Source organism: Liolophura sinensis, chromosome 6 (genome assembly GCF_032854445.1).
Source record: "Liolophura sinensis isolate JHLJ2023 chromosome 6, CUHK_Ljap_v2, whole genome shotgun sequence".
NCBI lineage: Eukaryota > Metazoa > Mollusca > Polyplacophora > Chitonida > Chitonidae > Liolophura > Liolophura sinensis.
The window spans coordinates 48,458,880-48,484,602 of NC_088300.1; the positions used below are offsets into that span (position 1 = coordinate 48,458,880).

At 38.2% G+C, this 25,723-nt stretch overlaps 1 protein-coding gene across 2 annotated transcripts in view; it reads right to left on the reverse strand.

Annotated features, from left to right (window-relative positions):
* The window catches only part of LOC135466659 (regulator of G-protein signaling loco-like), a 40,500-nt gene that overhangs the window by 14,635 nt on the left and 142 nt on the right, over positions 1-25,723 (reverse strand). For both annotated transcript variants that reach the window (XM_064744277.1, XM_064744279.1), the window contains exons 2-3: positions 22,516-24,908; positions 6,939-7,043 (exon numbers count right to left, since the gene is read on the reverse strand). In XM_064744277.1, coding sequence (XP_064600347.1) covers positions 6,939-7,043; positions 22,516-24,903 — 2,493 coding nt within the window. In that variant the 5' untranslated portion in view covers positions 24,904-24,908. The remainder of the gene's footprint in view (positions 1-6,938; positions 7,044-22,515; positions 24,909-25,723) is intronic.

The following is a 25,723-nucleotide window of genomic DNA, read 5'->3' on the forward strand; positions in this document are numbered from 1 at the left end:
AACTAATGTGTCTTCTTTGATTTACTTTATTATATTCTAATTTTTCCTCGTTATAACTTTGTTTCCTTTTTTTTTCTTAATAATGCTGCTAACAGAACTTGTACATGCTAAATTAGATAAACCAAATGGAAAAACATCTGTCTAAGAGCATAACTTCTGAACAGTAAATTGGTAGTTTATCAGACTGAAGTTGAAGTGGAGGTCAGAGTTTTCTCATTAATTACAACACTAAATGAGGACCATAATTTGAAAATTGACTCAGCAGTAACTAGTTTGGTGTCAAACTGTGCCCCTGTTCTCACAGCATCCAGTGCTATACCACTCTACCCCCCACTGGCCGATCACAGAAAATGTCAGAGGGGGGGTGAAGGACAGAGGTGGGAAGTGCCAGCCAGATTTGCTAAATAACAGATTTCCCTTGACCCCCAGTCACTGTTTCTATCCCCAGGAGAAAGTAATGCACATTCAAAACCAAAATTAGAGTGCAGTGCAAGTATAACAGTTGTTACTGATATATGTCAACAATAGGTGACATACACCCAAAAAAGTCTCTTCCCCCTCTTCAGAACCAAAACCCTGTGTTCACAAAACAAACCGAGAAATAAACCATGATATCATGAATACATAATTGTGTATAATGTATAATTGACTTAGACAGAGTGTACGATGCAGACAGGCAGTAGTCACGTGATAAATTTAACATACTGGACACAGGCTTTGGTGCCTAGTGTGTGTGAACTTGACATGACCGCAAACAACTGATAACCCTGAAAAGCCTGTGGAATGCAGGAAGCTGGTCAAACTTAACCACCCGGGCTACCTTCTTACACAGGTCTATGCAAATACCGTATTATCAGGTCACATGACATGTCATTTCACTGCCCAGGGATGAAATATGAATGCTCAACATCAATAGGGAAATAGGGTTTTTCCTTCTGCCGTCAACTGTGTACTCCACCCACATACTGTATATAGTTAAAATTTCAGAAGTCAGGGATTTATACACCATGCTGAGCAAATCCTCAGATATTTCTTTACTCATCTAGCAATGACCTAGCACAATATCACCCACATATGTGTGGTGAGAATTTCTAAAATTGAGGTTTATAATTCCTGCTATTAAACAAAGCAGTCGAGACATTTATACACCCTCTAGCAATGGCCTTAGAATGTACATACATAAAGTGTTTACAAACTTGATTCTTATTTCTCCTCTATTCTTAGGTATGTAAACTCAATTGCAAATTAACAATTTGCACCTACCTCTTCCATGAAAACTCATCACAAGGTATTTCAGATGCAGAAACACCGGAATTCAACTCATACTACATGTAGATAAGTGAACAGCTAGAATAAGCACACATATAATGAATCATTTCTATAATTCATCCTTCATATCAACTATTTGCTGGTCTAACCCAGATTCACATGTCAAACTAGTTTCAAAGTAATTAGCCTCATCTGCATAAGAATGGGCAGCACAAAATACACTAGTCCAATTAAACAACAAAAAGTTCTATGTCATAAACGCATGTTAAAGGTCTTAAGACAGCGACTATTATCTTTATGGATGTTTATATAGGTCCATGAAAGTATGCTTATCTTTTGTATCATTTTTCTGCTACTACTGGTGTAGCTACACATAGGCACAGGTATCAACAAGACATATCACTTTGAAGACAACACTCTTCAGCTAATCTCTCACAAGAATCTGTGCAAACACAAGAAAATGTGGTAAATTTAGACTCAAAACGTGAAATTTTAGAGTCAAATAAATGCCAAAAAAAACATTTTTTTGGGGAAACATTTTTCCTACACAATACCATGCTATATGTACCTTTCAAACAAACCTCAACATACCTGCTACAGTTAACAGAGTAGTCAGAATAATGCAGAATGTACCACTAAGTCACGGGTGAAACTTTAGGCCATTCACCTCACATATACACTAGTTCAGAGTCCTGTAAATCTCTGTCACAGCATTGGGGGGGGGGGGGGGGGAGGCTGTACATAAAAATAACCCACCACAGTAGCCTACGGATACATACTGGCCTAAATTCCTAGCAACAGGTCATAATCCATCAGCTTTACAGTTAACAAATGAATTTGTTTATTCATAACGGTCTAAAGAGTTCTAAATACTTTTTGCAATCGCAAGTGAGAGGAAATTAGAATTTTATTTTCAAATTTCATAAATCAGAAAAGCAAAATATACACACTGTAGGTCACGAAGTTTTACACGCAACAATAAAATGGAGACAAAGCTGACTGATGTTCTGGATCACAATTAATCCTCTGAAATCTCACGTCTTAAAGAATGGCATAGAAGGCTTCATGTACATGTATACTTCTTGCTGAACACGTTCAACAATTTCTCTTTCTTAGCAAAAAGAGCAATTTAAATATAAGAGTAAAAATGTTAAACCAGACTGAGACAATCCAATGTTATAACGCCAAATTCAGCTGTGTGTTTTTTTGGGAAGGCATACATGTAGAGCAGCTTAAACAGTCATAGCTTTGTAAGAACCACAGCAGTAGCATGTTTAATCTACATTTCCAAGCGGGAAGAAAATGATACCAAGGTCCGAGCTGCCTAACTGCTCTAAAAGTACAAATGTCACCTAGGAAATCATATCAGAAGAATAGCTTGACAGGCAGCATGGCACCTTGCTATCTGTATAAAACATGGGAAATGAACTCTTACCCCGCATCAACTCTTACCCCACATCAACTCTTACCCCACATCAACTCTTACCCCGCATCAACTCTTACCCCGCATCAACTCTTACCCCGCATCAACTCTTACCCCACATCAACTCTTACCCCGCATCAACTCTTACCCCGCATCAACTCTTACCCCACATCAACTCTTACCCCACATCAAATCCCATGAGGTAACATTAATTCCAAAACAATTCAAAGCTTTTTTGATTATTATTTCTTCTTCTCACGGCTATGTTATCTCAATCTTTAAATATGCATGTATCTCGATGTGCACAGCAGTACACAACCGACAACAGAATACAGATTTCATTCTGATTTATTCTACTGTCTCCCTTCATTCAGCTTGTTTAAATAAATAATGCTGTCTAAGAATTAACATACATTTACATCAAAGACCTCCACAGGTGGAATACAAGTGATTCGTATCCTACTATGTGAAGGGCCACAATAATGCTTTCTCAAGTTCAGTTACCTATTCACAGCATCAGGTATAATGCTTTCTCAAGTTCAGTTACCTATTCACAGCATCAGGTATAATGCTTTCTCAAGTTCAGTTACCTATTCACAACATCAGGTATAATGCTTTCTCAAGTTCAGTTACCTATTCACAACATCAGGTACAATGCTTTCTCAAGTTCAGTTACCTATTCACAGCATCAGGTATAATGCTTTCTCAAGTTGTTACCTATTCACAGCATCAGGTATAATGCTTTCTCAGGTTCAGTTACCTATTCACAGCATCAGGTATAATGCTTTCTCAGGTTCAGTTACCTATTCACAACATCAGGTATAATGCTTTCTCAAGTTCAGTTACCTATTCACAACATCAGGTATAATGCTTTCTCCAGTTTAGTTACCTACTCACAACATCAGGTATAATGCTTTCTCCAGTTCAGTTACCTACTCACAACATCAGGTATAAAGCTTTCTTAAGTTCAGTTACCTATTCACAACATCAGGTATAATGCTTTAAATAAAAAATTAAGATTAAGGACTTCCATAACAGTCCATAACTCTGAACTTTAATCATAGTCAAGAAAGGTACATCAAATATAAAGTATAGATATTAAAATTTGTGCACAGATAGTTTACAGATACTACCTATCCTAGTGTGCATTCATATCATCACAAGCGATGCACAGGTGCTCCATGATGGTAAGAAAAATATGAAACAACTTACACATCAGTCTTTGTTAGAGTCTACAAAACTGCTGTTCTAGGTGGAACGTGAAAAAAAACTTGTTCCTCAGAAGACAAATTTGTTTTCGCTACTATATTGTATGCTTGTATCAAATTTGGAAGTCTTGTCTTAATCAGGTTCTGAGAAAACGTGTTCATAAGTAACACATGACGGACAGGTGCCTTTATTCCATTGGCAATTGGGCACAGAAAGAAAATTACTCTTTCCCGTCAAACATTTACTGAGCACTGATGGAATTAAATTCACACACTGCCATTAACATGTACATGTACTTTGTTTCTTTACAGAAAAGATATCAGCTTTTTCAGATATCTGTAGAGCTGACATATTAAAACCATAATCCTACCTTGTGTCGTAGCAGAAAAGACCTCTCGGACATTCGTTCATGGCCATATTGATAGAATATCTTTGACTTATTGAAGTCACTAATGTGGATCAGACTAAGGTATCGCTGCATTTGGGACAAATCACCAGGTATTCTGCTTTCACTCCAAAACTAAATGTATGCACTGCTTGGTGTAACAACGACAACAGGAAACTTAAGATGCAGGAAGCACTGTCCAACAACCAGATGACCACACACAAGGAAACAGAAAGTTATAGCTGTTTAAACCACACACAAGCAGGGGAGAGGCAGAGAAGCTCCCAATAATTCAGTCCATTTCTATATACAGGTAATCCTCCACAATTTCACGTCACATGATGAGTATCACGTACAATGTCTATCCAGCATGCAGGAGAGTTAAAATTCAGCATCCTCCAACAAATAATCAGATTCTCACAGGTAGAGACTTCTGAACTCGGACAACAGGGACTAAAACATTCACCAGTGTGTCCTACTGTCTGAGTTGTGTGTGGTAACACTCTCACACAGAATTCACATGACTGTGTCGCATGCTAAAGGCAAGTCTACCGGAACACATGTATATATTTATGATGCACAGGTGAGATATCATGTCTGATCTTTACCTGTAATTAGCAAGGAGGCCCTAGAGGTACATGGTTATTTGACTGTTTAGATAAGCCCACACACCAAACCACAAGGCAATCTCCATCAATAGGCCTTGAACATACCCAATTACCCAAAAAATCCTAGCTTGACAAAGGTATCTAAATTAGATCAGGGCAAAGTTTTTTGACAAAATACCATAGATCAAAATACAAGCACAACAGGGATGTTATCTATTTAAATGTTACTACATTTAGCATAGTAAATATTAAGAAATGGTATTCCATATAAATAATCACAGTACCTGTAAATTTTTGCTCAGTCTTAGAATCCCAAACCTTGAGGTTTCAAAATTTTTAATGGGTCTTAATATCCCATGCCTTGAACTTCCAAAATCTTTAAACAACTCTTAGAATCCTAAGTTATATTGTTCAGAAAATCGGCATTGTTTTCAACTCGACAACTCGCACTGTGTGAACATGTCTTTAGACTCTCATGTCTTGAGGTTTCCGAGCAGTTAAAGCGCCTCAAAATCTCAAGTCAGACTTGGGGCTTACCTAAAAATTCGACCACAAAGAGCATTTTTGGAGGCAAATGAATGTCATAAGATATTACTTCCTGTAATAAAATTTACACTTTCCCAGTAGGATATCATACCACCTTCCAAACACCTCTTAAAGTACCTTTCTAAAATCAGTAGAACTCCCAGAATCTGGAAAAATGAGCAACTTAAAGATGGACCCAATTTCAGGTCATTAAGGGTAAATCATTCGGGTTTAGAATTATCCCCCTCAAGCCCCTCATTACATGAACTGTGTTCAAGCTGTGCAAATCACCCTACTTATGAATACCAATGAACCATAATTGTGAAGGATAACATCTCACTTCACACATAACAAATTACTATCTACAAGTTCATACAATTATACACACACAGCTGTGAATAGGAAATAAGTATGGATACATCATCACTCTGAAGTCAACAGAGGGATGAACAAAAAAAAGAAAAACAAAAACAACAACAACAACAGAAAATGTAGTTTTACATTTACTGGCCAATGTTTATATATGTTGATAGCCTAGGTATATTCCTATGCAAGTTTTCTTGTATTAGTCAAAGAAACATAAAAGTATAACTCATTTTTACTTTAATGAGTAGTTATACATTTACATGTCCATTACTTTCAGATAGATGTAATTAGAATTGTCATCCATAAGAATCTTTTTACCTCACAACAAATTCAATAGGATATAGATGTATGTATTATTGCTGAAGAGGTGTACCCCATAACAGTTTTAGATCTGTCCCATTCACTACGGAAATCATCTCCCTCCAACAACTTCCCTGTCAATACGAATGTCAAAACCAAAAGTGGCTCAAGTGGCTAAAAATGATGGGGATACTTTAGGCTGCATCCAACTGATCTGTAACATTGGAGGCAATCTGATCTGGACAAGCTAGGCTCTGGATTTGGTAGCAGACGTAAAGATAAAAGGGGGGGTTGGGGGGTGGGGGGTATTGGCTTTATTCTTCTGAATGTCCTTACATTTTGAAGTCACAAATTCACTTCTCCTCAAAACAAATACAATTGACAGCTACTGGCAATATGCATGTATGTCAATCTATTAGATTTCACTGATACAAACACCTATCTTAGTATCAGGACAGGTATTTACCTGAGGAGATACTGATTAGATAGCCACGTCACACATACATATTTACATACACCTGTCTATACAATATCCTACACAAACATCCACAACAAGAAAACTCCCATACACAAACAGATAATCCATATGAATATGTTTTCGTCTCAGTCACACCTGTTTTTTCATTTTTCTATCGGGATTTTGAAGCTGAGATTTTATTTTTGCAGGAGTATTCATCGCACAACCACAAGTGTATGTATAGATGTATGCCTGACTGAGCTGACAAGAATGGAATTAATCTGTTCCAAAACATCTTTAAATCCTGTAATAACTGTGTTATTTTGAGACAACACATCTGATTGACCCAGGCACCAATGTTTACCGAACATGGACTTGTCACGATGTGTGACTTACCTCATGTGACTGTGACAGTGTTTTCTTCGCATGTTTAGGTCGTCTCAAAGAGCCAGTTTTCGTCCACCTTTGAATTTCAGCATGAACACTCTTTTCTTTCTCTCGCTGTCAAAATACGAACAGATAAAAATTAAGTTCAAAATTAATCCAAATTCCAAATTTACAATTCCAACTTTGGGCTATGAATACTGAACCTAAGAGAATCCTGTGAACACAATTCTTGTTCAAGAGAAATCTAGTATCAAAAGAATATATGTACAAGGCCAAATGGAGAAACATATAAGACAACTGGTCATGTCTATAACTAAAACTAACTGATCTTAGCTAATTTGATCTGTTTATTTTGATTAGTGTCTTTGGTGTCCCACTTTTGGGTGATGATGAAACAAGTTATTAAAAAGCCAATGACCCATTAATCATACAAGTATTTCACCCTTGCTTTTGGAAAATACAAGTAAGAAAAGCTGGACCCTGATTAAATTCTAATGTATATGGACCCATCTGAAACAACAACTTTGAGCGTATGAATCTCTCAACACCTGACGATCCCACAGACCTTTAAATACTCGTCAACCCCCTATGAATTTCAATACTTACAGGACAATGTACAAAAAGGTTAAGCGCTCGCATTTCCAGACTGTCCATGGCTAGGATAACGACGGTCATACTAGTACTCAGGACTGAATATGTGGATATCAATATCAGTATACCTACTGGTGTCAGGTAATCATTTAGAATCTGGGACCTTTGGATAAGGTCAGTCAGACAACTTATTACAGATATTCTAGGTCATCCTCTACATTCATGTCATGTACTGCACAGCCGTGCAATGAAAACAGCCTGTTGGGATATATGGGACCGATAACAAAAGGTCAATCATTAAAAACAGCTGGTTAACCTTGCAGACAAAAACCTGTTAACATACAATGTAGCACAAACTCACCCGGCTGCAAGTTTGATTAAAAATGTTGCAGAGTAAATTTAATAAGGTTCTAACACACAAAGGGTTGATGGGTGTGGTCTTTCGATAGGCTGCTGCGTAGAGTCATTTTAAACGTCAAGATTAAACGGCTTCAGGGAACACATCTACCCTAATTCTTCAACCTCTTCGCACATGAAAGAGCAACTTCCAGTGAGATTTATCACATGTACGTCTGGATTCACACAAGCCGATACGTCACATTACAGGATTACGTGCGAGTGGCCAATACTAATGCCAATGCAAACTTATATTTATAACTATTCTTGAAAGATGATCTTGAACTGATTGTAAACACCTTTCAGTACCATGTGTACACAGGTAAAGGTGACAATATTCCGAAGTTCACGTTGGTAAGAGTTTTCAATAAACAAGGATTTTGACACTTCATTCAAGACATTGTACAGGCTTCCACACCTACAAGTATCAAGTTACACTAAAATCTGAAATTTTTTAATAATCTCACTTTTCCATATTTAAACTCCTTCACTCTCCTTAACTTCTGTAACTCAAAATATTGTGTTATTGCCAGTCCAAATACAGTGATATCTACGTCAAAAAGAAAGGTTTATCGACATTCACAATTTACCTATCATGTGCAGATTGTTCTGTAGTCTAACATAGTAGTGCTATAATTTCTAGACATTATCAGGCATAGTCCTCACAATACCTTCTGCTGTTAACCTGTACATGTACCCAAGTTATCTGAAGAAAGTTATTGCTTCAGGAGCTGAGAAGATCTAAGGTCTAAACCAGAGGCACATGTTACATGAATGTAGTCTGGTATATCCATGATAAATGCACTATACATACCACATACATGTGTAAATGCGGATGAGACACGAATATTTCTCCTTTTCATAAGGCTCAAAGATCTGTTAATTTAAATCTTGATTTACTCTCAAAATATTGCCTGATTGGCAACTGAGGTTCTGTTTCATATAACTACACTGTTCAGAACTTCCTATCATTAAAAGTAAGAGCGTAATCTTTCAGATTAACATGATGATGTACAGATCTGCATGTGGATTCAGATTAATCCATTGGATAAATGAACCTTGCTTGTACCGATTACTCATGGGATAACAAATGCTTGTGACCGATTACTCATGGGATAACAAATGCTTGTGACCGATTACTCATGGGATAACAAATGCTTGTACCGATTACTCATGGGATAACAAATGCTTGTGACCGATTACTCATGGGATAACAAATGCTTGTGACCGATTACTCATGGGATAACAAATGCTTGTACCGATTACTCATGGGATAACAAATGCTTGTGACCGATTACTCATGGGATAACAAATGCTTGTGACCGATTACTCATGGGATAACAAATGCTTGTACCGATTACTCATGGGATAACAAATGCTTGTGACCGATTACTCATGGGATAACAAATGCTTGTACCGATTACTCATGGGATAACAAATGCTTGAGAAATCCGTTCGAGTAATAAAAAAAATTCACACTGACAGCTAATTAGTTTTTCTCTTTTTCTCATTGAACTGAACGGCAGATCATGGGAGCCATGATGCTAACACAATTACAGAACGTATTAAATAACTACGAAGTTTAGATCACCCCACTAAGGCAGTTTACACGTACATGTACATGCTGAATAAAAACATTAAAAAAGACATTAAGGGATTATCTTTCACCATAAAAAAGATGACACGCAACTCCCATTAGAAGGATCTGATCACGTTTTTCAGAGCTAACATGCTATATATGCTACATTATATACTCAGTCCCTTAATTTCAGAGGTCATTAACTCAATGAATTGTTCACATTAATAAATTAAATGTCAACATCCACCTTGAACTCCCTTAAAAAATTACATGTATGAACTTCAGATGAAGTAAAACACATCTATGTGACTGAAAAACTACATGACTGCTCTTTATGACTGTTTTCAACTCGGCATCACACATCGTTTGAAAATGAAAACAAGAACTTATTTGTAATTAAGTGAAAGCAACACATGCATAAACATAAACTGACACACTGTTTAAAAAGGTCTGGAACAAAACTGAAATCTGAAATTCTCACACTTCTACATCTAACTTAAAAATAGCCAAATTCTGATGAGCAGAAAAGCCAATTACTGAACAAAACAGAACAGCTTAACACCTCTACAGAATATTCAACAAGACAGATCTGCTATTAAAACAGTAAGTAAATATTTTATGAGAAAATGAACTACAGGCCCTGTATAATCTGCGAACCATAACATGTTCCTCTGTGGTCAACAGCAGGTTCTAAGAGATAAAAAACCTGGCAATTAGTGAGAGCAACAAATTAGGTTACAAAGTAGTACAGGTGTATTTATATGTGGGTAATATGTTGATGAGTAAAAACTACTGCTGGAAAGACTCAACTCAGGTATACATGTATACATTATAAGTTAAGCAAGTAACAGTTCTAAAGCCTACATGACATACGTGTGAGTACATGTATAACACTGTATATTATGTCTGTACTTTGACGTATCCCAAAGGTATGTCAACAAGTTATATGTACATTTAGGTAAACTCTACTCGGTATCCTCCAACCATTATGCTGGCCACTGTAAGTGAAATATTCTTGACTACGGCGTATAACACCAATGAAATAAATAAATAAATCAATCAATCAAAAGAATTTATATTATAAATACCCATCTACACCTATCTTAAATGGTTTCATTTTATCCTTCCATGTCGATTCAGTTTTATAATGGATTAAGAATTCTACACTTCATAAATGTACTACTATATGTGTACACTGAGTCTACAATTTCTTCGACCTTGCAATGAATTGGCAATTTGGGATTGTAGGATTTGAACTCATGCTTCCCTCAGTGAAAGGCTGCAACTGCACAGTTGATGTAAATATACATGTGCGTTCTTTTAACAAAGAACTTTTCACTGGGATGTACCTTGTTCATGCATTATGAGTATAAATAGGTATTAAAATGGATAAATTTACCCGTATTTAAAACTTGCTACTGTATTATAAAGGTTCCTTGTGAAGTTAGTCTAATATATACATATATAGTGCATATACATATAGTTCAGAGTTAAGCACTGGTTGACACACACACACACACACAAACACATCTATAGGTATCAGATGCATTTGCTATATTTAACAGCAAAATATGTTTTTATTTCCTATCTCCTATCCAACATCTGAGAGACCAGCACCTGGTCTGTTTTTCTTCCAGCCAATTGTCAACAGATGACACATTAATAAGCACATGTCACAGTTGTAACATTACACAGGAGGTCCTAGCCACAGCTACTTTCCCTCTTAAAATAATGGCAGACTGTTTTCAAAATAACACTAACACAGACACCCAGTTTGCATATTTATTCATGTTAAGCATAAGGCCACACACATACAGTGGTCATATCGTAGTCAACATAGAGTAGTATCATTTTAAACTGTGCATGCGGTATTGGTGATAACATTAAAGCAATCGCACGGCCTTTTGCATAATCTTACGTCACTGAAGACCACTTGTTTTGCAAAAATGACTTGGATTTTTGTACATTTACCATTAATTACATTAAACAACAATCAAATGAATACACTGTAAAACATTTTCTTGTGTTCAAATAGTGTACACTTTACAGACACAGCTCATTCAATTTTGTTAACTGTCTTTAACCCATACACATCTACTTGTATATCATAACAAATATGTGGATCGCAACTTCTATTTATCTCATCTACTTGTGGTTATATAAAATAAAACATGTATGGGATGGCTGTAAAATTGGGGTAACAGTTGTAACAGGCAAAATACATCTGCAATTACACTTGAACTTGTCTGAGTTCAATCCAACTTACTAGTGGTTCCAAATCTATGTCACACTACAGTGAGCCCGACACGACAGTTTATGTCCTCCTAAGATCCAAATTAGACCCTATTTATTAGCTAGATGTTTTCAAAATACATGTAAATGTACATCTTGAATGGTAACTCTAAATCCTGTGTGAAAAAAAAAACATACATCTTCACATCAGCTTTAATTTGTGGGAATACAAAAATCAATGAAATCAAATAAAATATGGAAGGGCCACAAGTTTTCTATCATGATAAAATAATAGCCTTTAATTTAGACACCACAGAGATCTGAAAACACATAGCCTCAAGCTTGAATCTTTTGAAAATTATTCATAAAAGCACATTTTGAATCTCCATCTAGGTCTCCTCCAAGTTTTAAACTTGGAATTTTAATTATACTGTGAATCATATTAAGTGACATGAGATTAAGGGTATTTTTTTGTCAGCTTTTTGATCAATGGTTACATATCCGTTTCCGTTACATTATAAAATCAATTCATGAACAGCATTCATGATCAAAAATGAAGGAGACCTTTCAAGGCCAGCATTTATATGGATTGGCATTTGCATACCTGCATTATACTTCAAGTAACAGGTTTTTTCATCATATTATTTAATCCTAGAAGTGTCAACTCATATCCTTTGTTAGCCCTGTCTCAGTGTAAGTCAGGGACTGTCATATACAGTATTGAGTGTAAATGCATAGATCAAACCAAAATGATCATCTTATATATGCACATGAAAAGAAGCCTACAAATGTTTATGTACATAGAATGGTATCATTCTATGGTATTAGACGGACATTATTTCATAGACCTATTTTCATTTTATGTAGATGAGGACAAAACCAGTGAAGCAGTTGAAAAAAAAAAAAAAAAAAAAAAAAAGCCTACATGTATAATCATTCATGTGCAGGGAATAGACTTTCATGCAATAGTTAATCTTCAACGTAAGGTCAGAGTTTCCACGAGAACAAATGAACGATCATTTTCAATTTAGTACTCAGTACCTGTACATGTGCAGGTCACACACCTAGAGGTACACGAGAAGATTCCTGTACACTGTAAATGTACATCTTTATGATCACTATGTTCATGATCGTGCATAGCAAGAACAAAAAAAAAGACTGCTCATTGTAATGGACAAGAACACGTTCCAAAATTATGCAGGTCTGCTGTACACTTAATGATAAATCTTAGGAATAAATGTCAGAAATGTTGCCAGACACCTCTGATAAAACATTCACAAATGGAAAGGTAAAAATGGAACAAGCAGAAAGAGAGTTATTAAAAATCACAGGCACAATGTAACTGCACACATGGGCTTCATCAACTCAGTTTCTTAGTAAAACTGGGTCTTGAACTTTGCAGTTTGTGCCACCTTTGCCAGGCTACTGATTTACATTGAGAAAGGGTATGGTATAAAATCTGAAAGGCTGCAAAACAATGACACCTGAATGCACAAAATCTCCTTTCATCAATACAACATGTATTTTGAAGTAATCACAAGAAAAATATTTAATGAATTCTACATTAAAATACTCTGGGCTATAATGGATGAATGTAATCATGACGTGTGATCGACGTGAAAAGCACTGACTATGTAAGATGTATGTTAACATACCAGCTGGAAAGAGTAAGACCTTTTAGGTATAATCCTCGACTTCACAGCCATGAAAGACACTTTGAAACTCGAGGTCCTCTTTACAGAGACAACGTTCTCCTTGATTGTTTCATGGATTTGAAAGTTGATACGGGAATCCAGGGCCACAACCGTCACCATGATGCAACGCCTTTCGCGTAACTGTCACCCACGACTTCACATCCCGAGAATGCCAGTAGCTGTGATTTGTCAGCTGGGTTAACCAGTTGCCTCATACTGTGTACTGCAGCCTGAGCACTGAGGTGACTGAGCAGCCAGCCGAACTTTCATGTGGCTGTGGGTAGCTGCGTCAATCACTCAGCTTCACCTCACTGGAGGGCTAAGCAGCCTGGTACTAATGTGGACAAACTGGCAACCCTGCCTCCCCTCAGGCCTTTACCTACTATAGCCACATTCATAGACAACTCCTAGATGTCCAGCAATGATAATCCTCCACAAAAATAACTCCCCACAATGTCCTGCCCTCATTAGTACAGGGCTTCATTGACACATAACAAGGAGAATAAATTCACTTAGAGGCCATGTGTGTTTGGGGTCAACCTCATCAAGGAGACGCTTTAATATAGTATCACACTTCATGAAGATACATACATTACAAACAAAGTCACGGTGTTATTCCAAAAATTTCACTGTAGTTGACATTCAGGCTGCAACAGTAAATGTCTGACACAACAAAGCTTTCTTTCATTAGATTTTAGTTACGCCTGCTGGCTTAGAAGTGCAACAGGTGGATGGTTCCAACAAGAGTTTAACAAGATGTGTATTAATAGATAGTATTGTATGAACTGTAATAATATGCATGCCAGAATGTTCATTCATATCGCATTATATAGTCTCAATATTTTTTTGATGTTAATTTAGTTTAAAGAAAACACATGCACAATATCTGCTTGTACAGACAAGGTGTAAAACTGGCACCAATGGTTGCAAAAAGGCCTAATCTCTCCATACACCTCCAACCACCCCATCCGCTCGCCTATCCACCCAACCAACAAAAAACTAACATGAACATCTACATTAAATTTCATTATTGCAATGTGTAACTGAGGACAATTATTGTGTGCTGGCTCTGTGACACTGAAGAAAAACTAAAGTCTATATGTTTTACATATAAAAAGAAATAATATTGCTAGTAGACTTTTAGTCTTGACTTTGCGTATAAACTTAACAGTAAATCAAATGTCCTAACATTTTTCAGCAGATGGAGTATGATAGATGCCCAGGAAACAGGACACATACATCATTTTATAAGAGCTGTAATGACAACACCTGTCCTGGTCTCTGCCACCAGGACAGGTGAGAAACCTCATACAGGCCTGGAACACATTTCTACCTGTCAGGCTGTCACTGATGGCAGCTAGGCACATGCTAAGCTTCACCACAGAACAGGAAAGTGGAGCTGTTCGAGGATGCTGATATACTGATAGACCGACTGAATGTGTCAACAGCTGATGTAATCAATCACTATGTATCTTGCTACTAGTTCACATCTCATCCAGCAGATTTTTGTTTTAGCTTGGAAATTTCTGACTGCCCTAAGTTTTTATTTATTTATGAAAGTGTTTACGTCGTACTCAAGAATATTTCACATATATGATGGCAGCCAGCATTACAGTGGGAGGAAACCCACAACTATCCGCAGGTTGCTGGCAGACTGGACAGGTACTAACAGTGACTGCATTGATGAGAGACTCCTGGGTCATTACCCCACCCTGGCACGATAACCACCTCAGCCAAGGAGGCCCCAAGTTTTTATTTAATAGCCAACGAGTATGGCATGCCAGGCAATGTGTGTTAACTGTTGAAGACATTGGACTGTTACTCACATGTACATGTATGGTGGCGGAAGTCTTTAAAAATGCTTGTTAGGCGCAACCCGACCTTGGCATAATAGGGTCAGTCAGTGGGGAATCCTTTATCTTAATTTTAGCTGATGAAGATAGGGATCAAAAAAAATAGTGGTAGAAAAACTTAAGAAAAGAAAAAACTTTTATCAAAATCCCAATAAGTAGGGGCCTTTTTGTTTCTTTTTTTTTTTTTGGCTGGGTTGGTCGTGTTACGCCCAAGGGCGGGGTGGCTAATTCCACTTTACATGTAACTCTTACCATTTCACAGATATGAGGTAGAGATCAGACACTAGGATGTCCATGTACATAAATACATACCTGTATGAACCACCTTACTCAGGTGCTCATACAGGTAAGTCAGGGTTTCAATTTGGCAACCCCTGGTTTTGTTTTCTCCACTTTTTTAAAAACCTTGCTCTTTTGTGATATGAAAGAGGAGCAAGAGCAGCCTTGAGCAAAAATGAGTGGCTGATGAAAAAAAGCTCACAAGGTCACAGGAAATATGCAACAGTGTGCCAAGTGGCTTACGCAAGTGCTACAAGAAATAACTAAATTTTGTCATCCATTATTAAATTAATATTAATAGGAGAGACATGTACACAATAGGTGTTTAGTGAACCAAAATTTACATACTGAAAAAGACACATACATGTGTGCTGTGGCAAGTTAGACTGATGTTTCTAACTGGGCTATGACTATTATGTAATTCATCTAATATTTGGCATGTAAAAATGCACTGAGGAGAATACAAAGACATTAAAATGACACTTTTGATACCCATACTTAAGTTTTTCTGATAACAAAGTAATCAAACTTCACCACAGACTGTTACGTGCCCCTTTAAGGTAGATGACTCCATCAGAATCAAGCAAAAATGTGTCATTTGAAAAATGCTAAAGTTTAAGTGACATACAGCGCATCCATTTCTCCATAATTCAGCTGATATAGCAAGCTGAACCATTTCACCATTGACGACACCACCGCTCAGTGCTAACTGTACCTTTGTGCCCAGACTGGTCTTTGGTTACATTCATATTATCTATGATTTGTGTGACTGATTTTTTAGCTGTATACGGGAATCCCAGCACATCTTGTGAAGATGTACATGTACCTGGTAACATGTCTAACATAGATTTCCACCCCAGCTGGTCCGCCACACATCACCAAGACCAGAACATCCAGCTTTGTACTATGAAGCTCAGATGCTTCCATAAAAAATAGTTTTCCCCATTAAGCCTAGATGAAAGGGATATATATAACCTCCACAATTCTCAAAAAAAAACAACAAAAAAACAAAAAAAAACCCTACACATACCTCAATATTGTCAGATACCAAAGGACAAGAAAATTTGTCATGACAATTGGTTTTATCTCACAGGCCTGGCTTCAAAGGCAACTTCAGTTTAAAGTGCAGCATAATTTGTCATTAATTACAAAATGGCTTCATGCTGTACTTGTGACATGGGCTTAGATCGCAACCTAGTCTTCTTTAAATTTAGCTTAATGACGTGTTGTGAAAACAGTTTCCAAGAGACTTTAAGTCTGGATAGAGTTTAAAACAGACTTGTCTGTGAGGGCTTTTACACTGGATCAATATAGCATTACTCTACATGTATATGGATATGTGGATAAGTTCATCAGGAGCATGCTCTCCAGTGTAAATAAATGTGAAATTCACGAGTATGGTGTATACCAAACAACATCAAGTTATAACTTTAACCTACATGGCAATTTTGAAAACATGGAAACTTTTTTCTTGTGACTTTTTTCCCCATTTTGTTTGACATTAGATTACACATAAACACATTGACAAGTCACAAGAGAACACACTGACAGGTCACAGGAGAACACATTGACAGGTCACAGGAGAACATATTGACAGGTCACAGAACAACACATTGACAGGTCACAGGAGAACACATTGACAGGTCACAGGAGAACACATTGACAGGTCACAGAACAACACATTGCATCACAGAGCTGACTGACTGACGTTCATAAACACTATTATCAAGAATTTTGCACCATATAACAATATGGAATAATTTATGGTATAAGAAAGCACATACATCAGATAGGTATAGATGTCATTTGGAAAGTCGATTAAGTAACAGTATTATCGTTAATAGGGATCACACTTTCTGAATATAGCACAGATTCTAGTGCTGAAATTTGGCTGAGGGTTACGAACCAGTGACCTCAGAGTCAGGCACCAAATCGCCAGCAATATATGTCAACCATCTAGACCACTCAACCAACAGGCCTTCCACAAAAGTAGAAGGTAGTTGACCGGTAGACTTTACAGTGAACATGCACCCTCTGATGGTCACAAACGACGTCACTCCCTTAGGTGAATATATCAGATAGGTATAGATGTCATTTGGAAAGTGGATTAAGTAACAGTATTATCGTTAATAGGAGTACACTTTCTGAATATAGCACAGATATATTCACCTAAGGGAGTGACGTCGTTTGTGACCATCAGAGGGGTGCATGTTCGCTGTAAAGTCTACCGGTCAACTGCCTTCTACTTTTGTGGAAGGCCTGTTGGTTGAGTGGTCTAGACGGTTGACATGTATTGCTGGCGATTTGGTGCCTGACTCTGAGGTCGCTGGTTCGAAACCCACAGTGGTCTCAGCCAAATTTCAGCACTAGAATCTGTGCTATATTCAGAAAGTGCAATCCCTATTAACGATAATACTGTTAAAGCACATACATATTTGGAAGATTTTGGGGCATGGGGAAACAGCAGGTTTCTCTGAACCTTACAAAGGGAAGGAAATCTTGTAACTCATAAAGCTGCTCGGCCCTCCACCTACTTCCAGAACAAAGCCAGCAATGATCATTCAAGATAACTTGACATCATCAACACTGTTATCATCAACATTGTTATTGATACACATGTTGGCAGACACTGACAACACTGCCGTTTCCTGGGTTACCTGAATTCCCTCCCTTTGCAGAGGGCCAGAGAACCCCATTGATATACTAGTTAATAAACATCATTAGATTCCTTTCTTTCCTTTGTTTTCATTCCACAATAAAGAATTTTATACCTGCACAGTCAGTTTTAATACGTGGAGGAAAACCTTAGTACCTAAGGTAAATTATCAACCTCTGGCAACTCACTGACAAATTTACCCAACTGTGATGTGGAGGCTAGCATGCATGCCATATTAGTAAAAAATTAACGAGAGGTCTTTAACAAATTCACATGTACATGATTGACATGCAAGACTGCCAGTCAACTGTGTATTCACACCAAGGCCCCAGGAGCAATGCCAAGGGGTAAATCTAAAATTCACTAGAGCCTCATCTTACCACTGAACCAGGCTTAACAAGTGAATAAATGCTCCTTAACTAATCCCAGGGGCTGAGGCATTAACACAAGTGGGTGATGAGAGAAACAAGCCTTGGTATCAGTAAATCAGATGTTGAATTAAACCTTAAGAAACCTGACCAGATCCCCCCCCCCCCTTCCACCCCCCCAAATCTTACCTGCACAGCATATGACCTCTGCAGAAACACCACTGAAGTAGAATCCACAAACAATTCGTTCAACCTTTTCAGGCTTGACAACAATGACATGGCTGTGTTACTGTTATTCCTTCTTGGCGTATATAACCTCCGGGTTCATTTACCCAGTATCAACTGTTGTCACATCTTTGAAAGACGTCCCCAAATATCATCAGTCACTTTTAAGCAGATACTATATTCCAAACAAAATACACACTGACCTACGGAAGCAAACGTTGTCTCCTTTGATTACAATCAGACTGTTTCCGACAGTGTTTTTAGCAGGAATACTATTACATGTATATGGCATTCTCTATATATCTTGCAAATGTATGTCCAGGTACATCTGTACTTGAGTCCAATCATCACAAAACTCTCTTTCTTCACACACGAGAAGATTGGAAGATACACTCCTACAAGTACCTATATTTTGGGAAACTTCACAGAGAAACAGCCACAGTGTTAGGTCTTCAACACACCTCTCTTTCACTAGGATCCCTCCCAGGTCAGTCAAACTTTCTTGATAACAACCACTTTCATTCGTAATATCAGCTAGAAGAACTCCACTGACAGGTGTATTCAAATTCATTCCTTTTAAAAAAGTGCAAAAAGCCTGGCATACATGCATGTGGATATGTTATAACAGACCACTACTGAAAGGAAGGCCACTGTACCCACCATTAAGTGATTCACAGTGAGTAGCCCACAATCTGACCTTGAAACGGTATCATGAAAACATGATTTCTTGAAAGACATCCAAAATATCCAGAGGGAAGTGTACAGAGTGTGCTTTGAGTTTCATTAGTTTACATAAGGTGTAGCGTGTATATAGGATTCTTTTACCTCTCGCAATCCATAATAGACATACCGGTACACGTACATGCAAACAGAACTTCAATTCTGTCCTGCATAATCTGTGCTGAGTTTAAAATAAACTGACTTCAAATGCACAGCAATGAACCTATGTATATATATATACTGTATAGATAAAAGCAAATACCTGTACTACCTACATCACCTAAACTGGAATACTCCTACAGTGTGCTGCATGACAATGACTGATCCTGTCCATGTGTAAAGCACCCACATGTACCTCAATCTGATGCCAGTATTTACATTACCAAAAATGCCACTGCATCTTTTCCCCAATTACTGACCGATAAGCCCTGTCATAATGACCTGGCTAGAAAATACCCGCAGCTTAATGATATAAAATGGGCCACATTCCAAACAGATTGTTCAATACCTGGCACACGTAAATATCCAACTTGACACTGAGTCTGAATACCTGCTTGCTGAGGTGTTCAGACAGGGGTTCATCCGTGGTGGCTATTTCACCTGTGGGCAAGCCTTTGTGGGAAGCCACAGCAAACAAAGTGACTCAACTTTTAACCACACGCTTCATCCCCTTCACCTAACATCACCAACATCACCAAACTGAGACAATCCACTAGCGAAAGTTTACATCCATCTCCCAACATTTTTCATGGTCTTGAAATCAGAAAAACAAAGCTGTCACATACATGTAATCAAACTGCCTATGATCAATACAAATCACGAATCAGGTCAAGGGAAATAAGCTGTCTTGAATTCCATGAAATGGTCTACGAGCCGGGTTATTCTGAGACAAGATAATCTGTCAAGATAATCCTTAATTTGATAATTCAAATCCTTGGCTCACACCACAGTAAAAACTGATAAGTTGTATGATAAACCTTTTAATGGTGCCTTATCCACCCCACACGCACATATATTAATAAGTCCATATTCCTGGTATGTTAGGTGAGACACATGTACAAAACTTAACAGCTATAAACATGTTTACAAATCAATCCTGATAGGCCTTTGAATATTAACTGGTCAAATTACATGTAAAGGTGCAACCAGAACCTTTGACCAAGATGTCACTCTTTACACCTGACAAATCCCATCTTCACAAATGTAACAAACACCTTCTGTATAAACACATGCAGCATTTCCATGTAGTTCAGCTCTAATGAGGTTCAGACTATTCACAAACAGGTGAGGGTTGACCATTCTTCTCACTACATGTGTAAATTGTAGACACATGCATGGTACCGTTGTTTACTGATGAGAACTTAATAACTTTTGTGGACACATATTCCTGTCCGTTGTGAAGTAACCTTTATGACCTGTACACACGTTCTCTGGACCACATACATAAACTACACTGTGCATATGTGTTATTTAAGGCTAGGCTGTAGATATATATATATATATATAAACTACACTGTGCATATGTGTTATTTAAGGCTAGGCTGTAGATATATATATATATATATATATATATACACACACACACACACACAAAACAAACTCCTAAGAATTCCAAATGCATAAGGATTATTTCTAAGACCATTTATTCATGGGAATCAAATTGGCACAGTGACTATGGCACTTGTACATATATTACCCCTATCTGGCCATTGATGTTTGGCAAGCCTATCCCTCTATGTTGTCACACCACTATGATTTCCGATTGAACTGAAGTACTATAAATCATATCTGGCAAACAAAGCGGTCATAAATATACAGTCTAGGCACTAAAATACATGTCAGTGTACATGAACAGGTCTTTCAAATAATCAAAAACAGGACTTTTATCTTACTAAATGGTAGAGTAGATATGCATGTAATTACATGTAGAACAGTTCAGTATTACTAATGTTGGCCCCTCGGTATTTAGTAAATACGTTGTGAACACGAACTTTTATGCTTCATAGACTGGTCTAATCTCAGAAACTAATAATCTTGACATAAATTGTTTGCTAACACTGGGTTCAATATTATATGTCAACAACTTGCATCATAAGGAAATTAATTTCACAAATCCACTGTACAATGCACTACCAACACCTAGATGTACAAACTACCAAAAGGATAATTCAGCCCATGGTACATTCCAAGTGGACATACATGTATGACACATAAAAATTAGCACAATTTGGACCTTCTCTTTTCAGCACTTTTAACATGGGACCTACAGGAAAACATGATATCTGGCACCCTGCTGAAACAAAATGGACCCAAAAAGGATGTTTGGACTCTCTCTCTCTCTCTCAGAGTATTGGCTAATCCACTGCTAACTACAAGTAACAATTGAAACCTGATAAACATAAAGTTTTCATTATAGACCTGCTGCAGTTTTTCACCTTGTATACAAGCTGTCAACATTATTTTTTATGTGTATAAGAGCCTGTGTACACACTAGCACGAGTTGCAATTGACATTTTTCATCCTTTGAAAAATTTTAATATACTATATATAAATAACAGTGGATGACCTCTATTTTTGTTGAGGTCATCACTCTGAAGAACGAATACATATATACATCACATATGTATCTTTATAAACACACATAATACAAGTAGAAACATGTTGTATAAAGGGAGAATATGTAACAGAGCTCAGACTTATTTTTCAAGTTGTATTAGAGTTATCTCCCCTGCTTCCTAAAATACCCATAATTTACTACTTAAAAATTCCATAATTTACTACTTAAATAAACAGACACCCGATGAACAATTCCATACTTTTTGATCCCATGACAATTATACACGTAACCTCAGCCTATAGAACATTAAATTAAGAATTGATTTTCAAGAAATTCAATATATTTAAAATATGTATGTTTGAAATATTCTTTCAGAAGAATATATTTCCCTTAAGTTATCAAACTGTTGTACACTAAAATTAAATAGTGCACTCACCTTCTTTGCTAAAGCATAGCCTTCCGAAAATCTCCTGGGCTCATGGTCATCATGGAGTTTATTTGTCTGATCAAGATCAAACCGGGATAACTTCTTCTCCAGACAATCGCTGTCAAATTCCTCATCAGAATCACTGTCGCCATGGTGTGTCGTTAGGGGTGGGGCTGACGGGGAGCGGATGGGTGGGGCTGGAGAGCAAACCGTGGGGCCATAAGGCAGGAAAGCTCGGGGGCTGAGTTTGTCTGATAGATTCCCAGCAGACAATTTACTGTTCATGAGAGTTAGGCCCTGAGTCAGTTGTTTGAACGGAGCAGACGTAGGGCGCTGCTGGATACTTGAATGAGAGCATGAACGCGAGATGTTGTCTGGTCGGTACGAAAACGAGAGTTGCGACTCCTGGTCACTACTGGTTCCCGCAACATCACGAGTATAATGCTGTCGTGCCTGCAAAAACTTGTGCATGCTTCTCCGCATGCTCTCGGCAGAATGACGCAGCTCCAGTGCATTGTTAGAATGAGACTTACAGAGGGTGGGGGGATCTGGCATTGCCCTCAGGTTAAGCTTACCGGATACTGCCATGTGTAAGCTTTCCTCGCTGGTTGAGGACACATTGAGCAACCTCCTGGCAGCATGGCGACTTGTAGAAGGATGCTGAAAGTTTCTGTAATGCGGTGTTGGCATAGTAGACACATCTGGAGAAAGATGGTGAAGATTTGGAGCAGAGCCGGACAAACTGTCGTGCTGGGAGGCTCTGTGAAAGTCTTTACGATCAAAACTGGCACTGACGTCCACGATGTACACTTGTTCATTAAGCTGGTTATCTTCTTTGCTGAAGCCTAAGCCACTATCACTGTCATGACTGTTCGAACTGCTGCTGTGGTGTCGTTCAGCGACCAAAACAGGCTCTGCAAAAATCTGAGAACGAATGACGTCGGTGTCCAACCCGCCCTGCCTGTTACTGTAAAGCTGTGACACACCAGAGACTAAGGGGCTTGCTGTCTGAGGGAATTCCTGACAGGCCTGTGTGTTCAGGTCAGTGGAACACTGAATATTAAAAGCAGCAGCTTTCTGAGCATGCGCACTGTGCTGATGAATTTCTGGGTCTACCATGAAAACGTGACAAGAGCTGCTGGAAGTCTGGTCCTCTGGATTGTGCGATGTGACCAGGCCCAGGAACCGTTTGTCATCCGGACAAACACCACTAAACAAAATCTTATCAGCCGGGTATTCGGCCACTATGCTACCCACCGTGTTGGTTAGTTTCACACTATCTTCTAACACTTCCATTAACACCAAGGTGTGTATCTTCTGCTCCACTCTCAGCCGCCTAACGGCATTTCTGATGTGCTGTAGTCTGTTGTCCTGCCCTGGCATTTCTATTGTGCCAACGTAACCTACAATAGCTCTGATGCCAGGGTCATGGGAGTTCAGATCATCCTGATCCATTGCTGCTGGGTCAGCCTCACAACGGGAAGACGATGACAGACTGGACGAGTGATCTAAAACTTCTCTGTTTAGGATGGCCGGGAGATCTGGCAAGTCTATGTCACTGTGAGTGCCATGTGATGGTGTGGAGTAAAAAGACTGTGAGAGAGTGTAGTTTAAGTTTGGCTGATTTCTGACACGAGTGGATGGTTTTGCAGACCTGCCTGGATACACACCTGGACGGACATTAGCATTGAAACCTCGGTCTCCTGAAGATTTCAAGTTTGAGGCTGAGTATGACTTTGAATTTGCATGGGCTCTACTCGTACTTGCTTTGCTGTTCTTGTCCAGTAGACGAGATGCAGAACACGATGAAAGCCTGCCCCATTTAGTGTCAACGTGAACAAAGCCCTCTAAGGGACTATGGGGTCTCCCCTGTGAACTCTGACTACTGCCCGATGAAACAGGGCGTCTGTAGGGTAAGCTTGCCTTGTGACTAGCTCTAGATCGACTCTCATGCACATACTGAGCAACTCTAGCATTCTGACTCTGTTCTTTGAGAACTTTAGCATCAGGACTCATACCAATAACATGTCTTGGCCTGACACGGTTTGGGTAGCGTGACTTTGGTCTTACATGATAATCATCATCTGATGAGTCTGAACTGTTATAATTCTCAGCCACTTGTAGTGTCAGCGTTCCCGTGGATGTGCCAATCATCCGAACCACATTATCATGGGGAGCCTTCGAGACATTTTCTCCATTAACAGACACAAGGTAGTCCCCAGGTTTGAGTCCAGCTCTCTCTGCAGGGCTGCCACTAACTATACAGCTGAGGACACATGGATGCTGCCCAGAGATTGTGAACCCGTAACCGGTCTTTCCTCTTGTAACATCCACACTCTTCACACCATGGAGTGGCCTCCTCTTCCGTCTGCGGGAGTGGGACTGATGGCCATGCATCTTCCCTATAAACCAGAAATCATGTGCTTACTCACTTTCAGAAAAAATAAAAGCATCTATTAATAGCTAGGAAATTGCAGAATTGAAAGTTTACAGTCGTGTGTTTTACCTTAATTTATACAGTAACTATTTAATCTCTCTAAAACTTCTCAAGTTTGACAATGATAATGACACAGTCATCTTATCATCATATACCCAATTCTTACGAACTAATACTCTAATATACCAGGATATTCACGTTAAAAAAGGAAAAAAGTTTTCGTGTCATTATTATGTAAATGAACATAAAATTATATCATTTGTCACTCATATGACGCCAGGCTTAAAATATGACCACTAAAACTTAAATATCAAAGTGGTGTGAAGTACATGGGCACTGCAGAATAAAAATAACAGGAAACAATCCCTGTGGTACAAGATACAACCGCAGAATATTTCCTGTACAGGCTAGGTCCGCAAGTCACGTCGTAGATGTATTAGTTTTCTATAGAATAACGAACATATAATATACGTAATGTAACAACACATGTTTGCAACAACAACGGCGGCAGGGACTTGAAAAAAACAGTGGTAAAACGAACATTCAGATTCAAAATACACGTTCCCAAAGTAACGCATGAAAAAGTGAAATGTAATCGAAACGACAATAAATGTCAATGGTAAATCTTTATCATATGTTCAAGTGTTTGTCAACATTTTTCTTTGCATTCATATCAACAACAACCGTCATCGTCAACAAGATTTGAAAATCGGGGCACCTGTCGCCAAATATTCATTGATTTCCGAAGAACTCGCACATGTTATGACCTCAGTCGATATA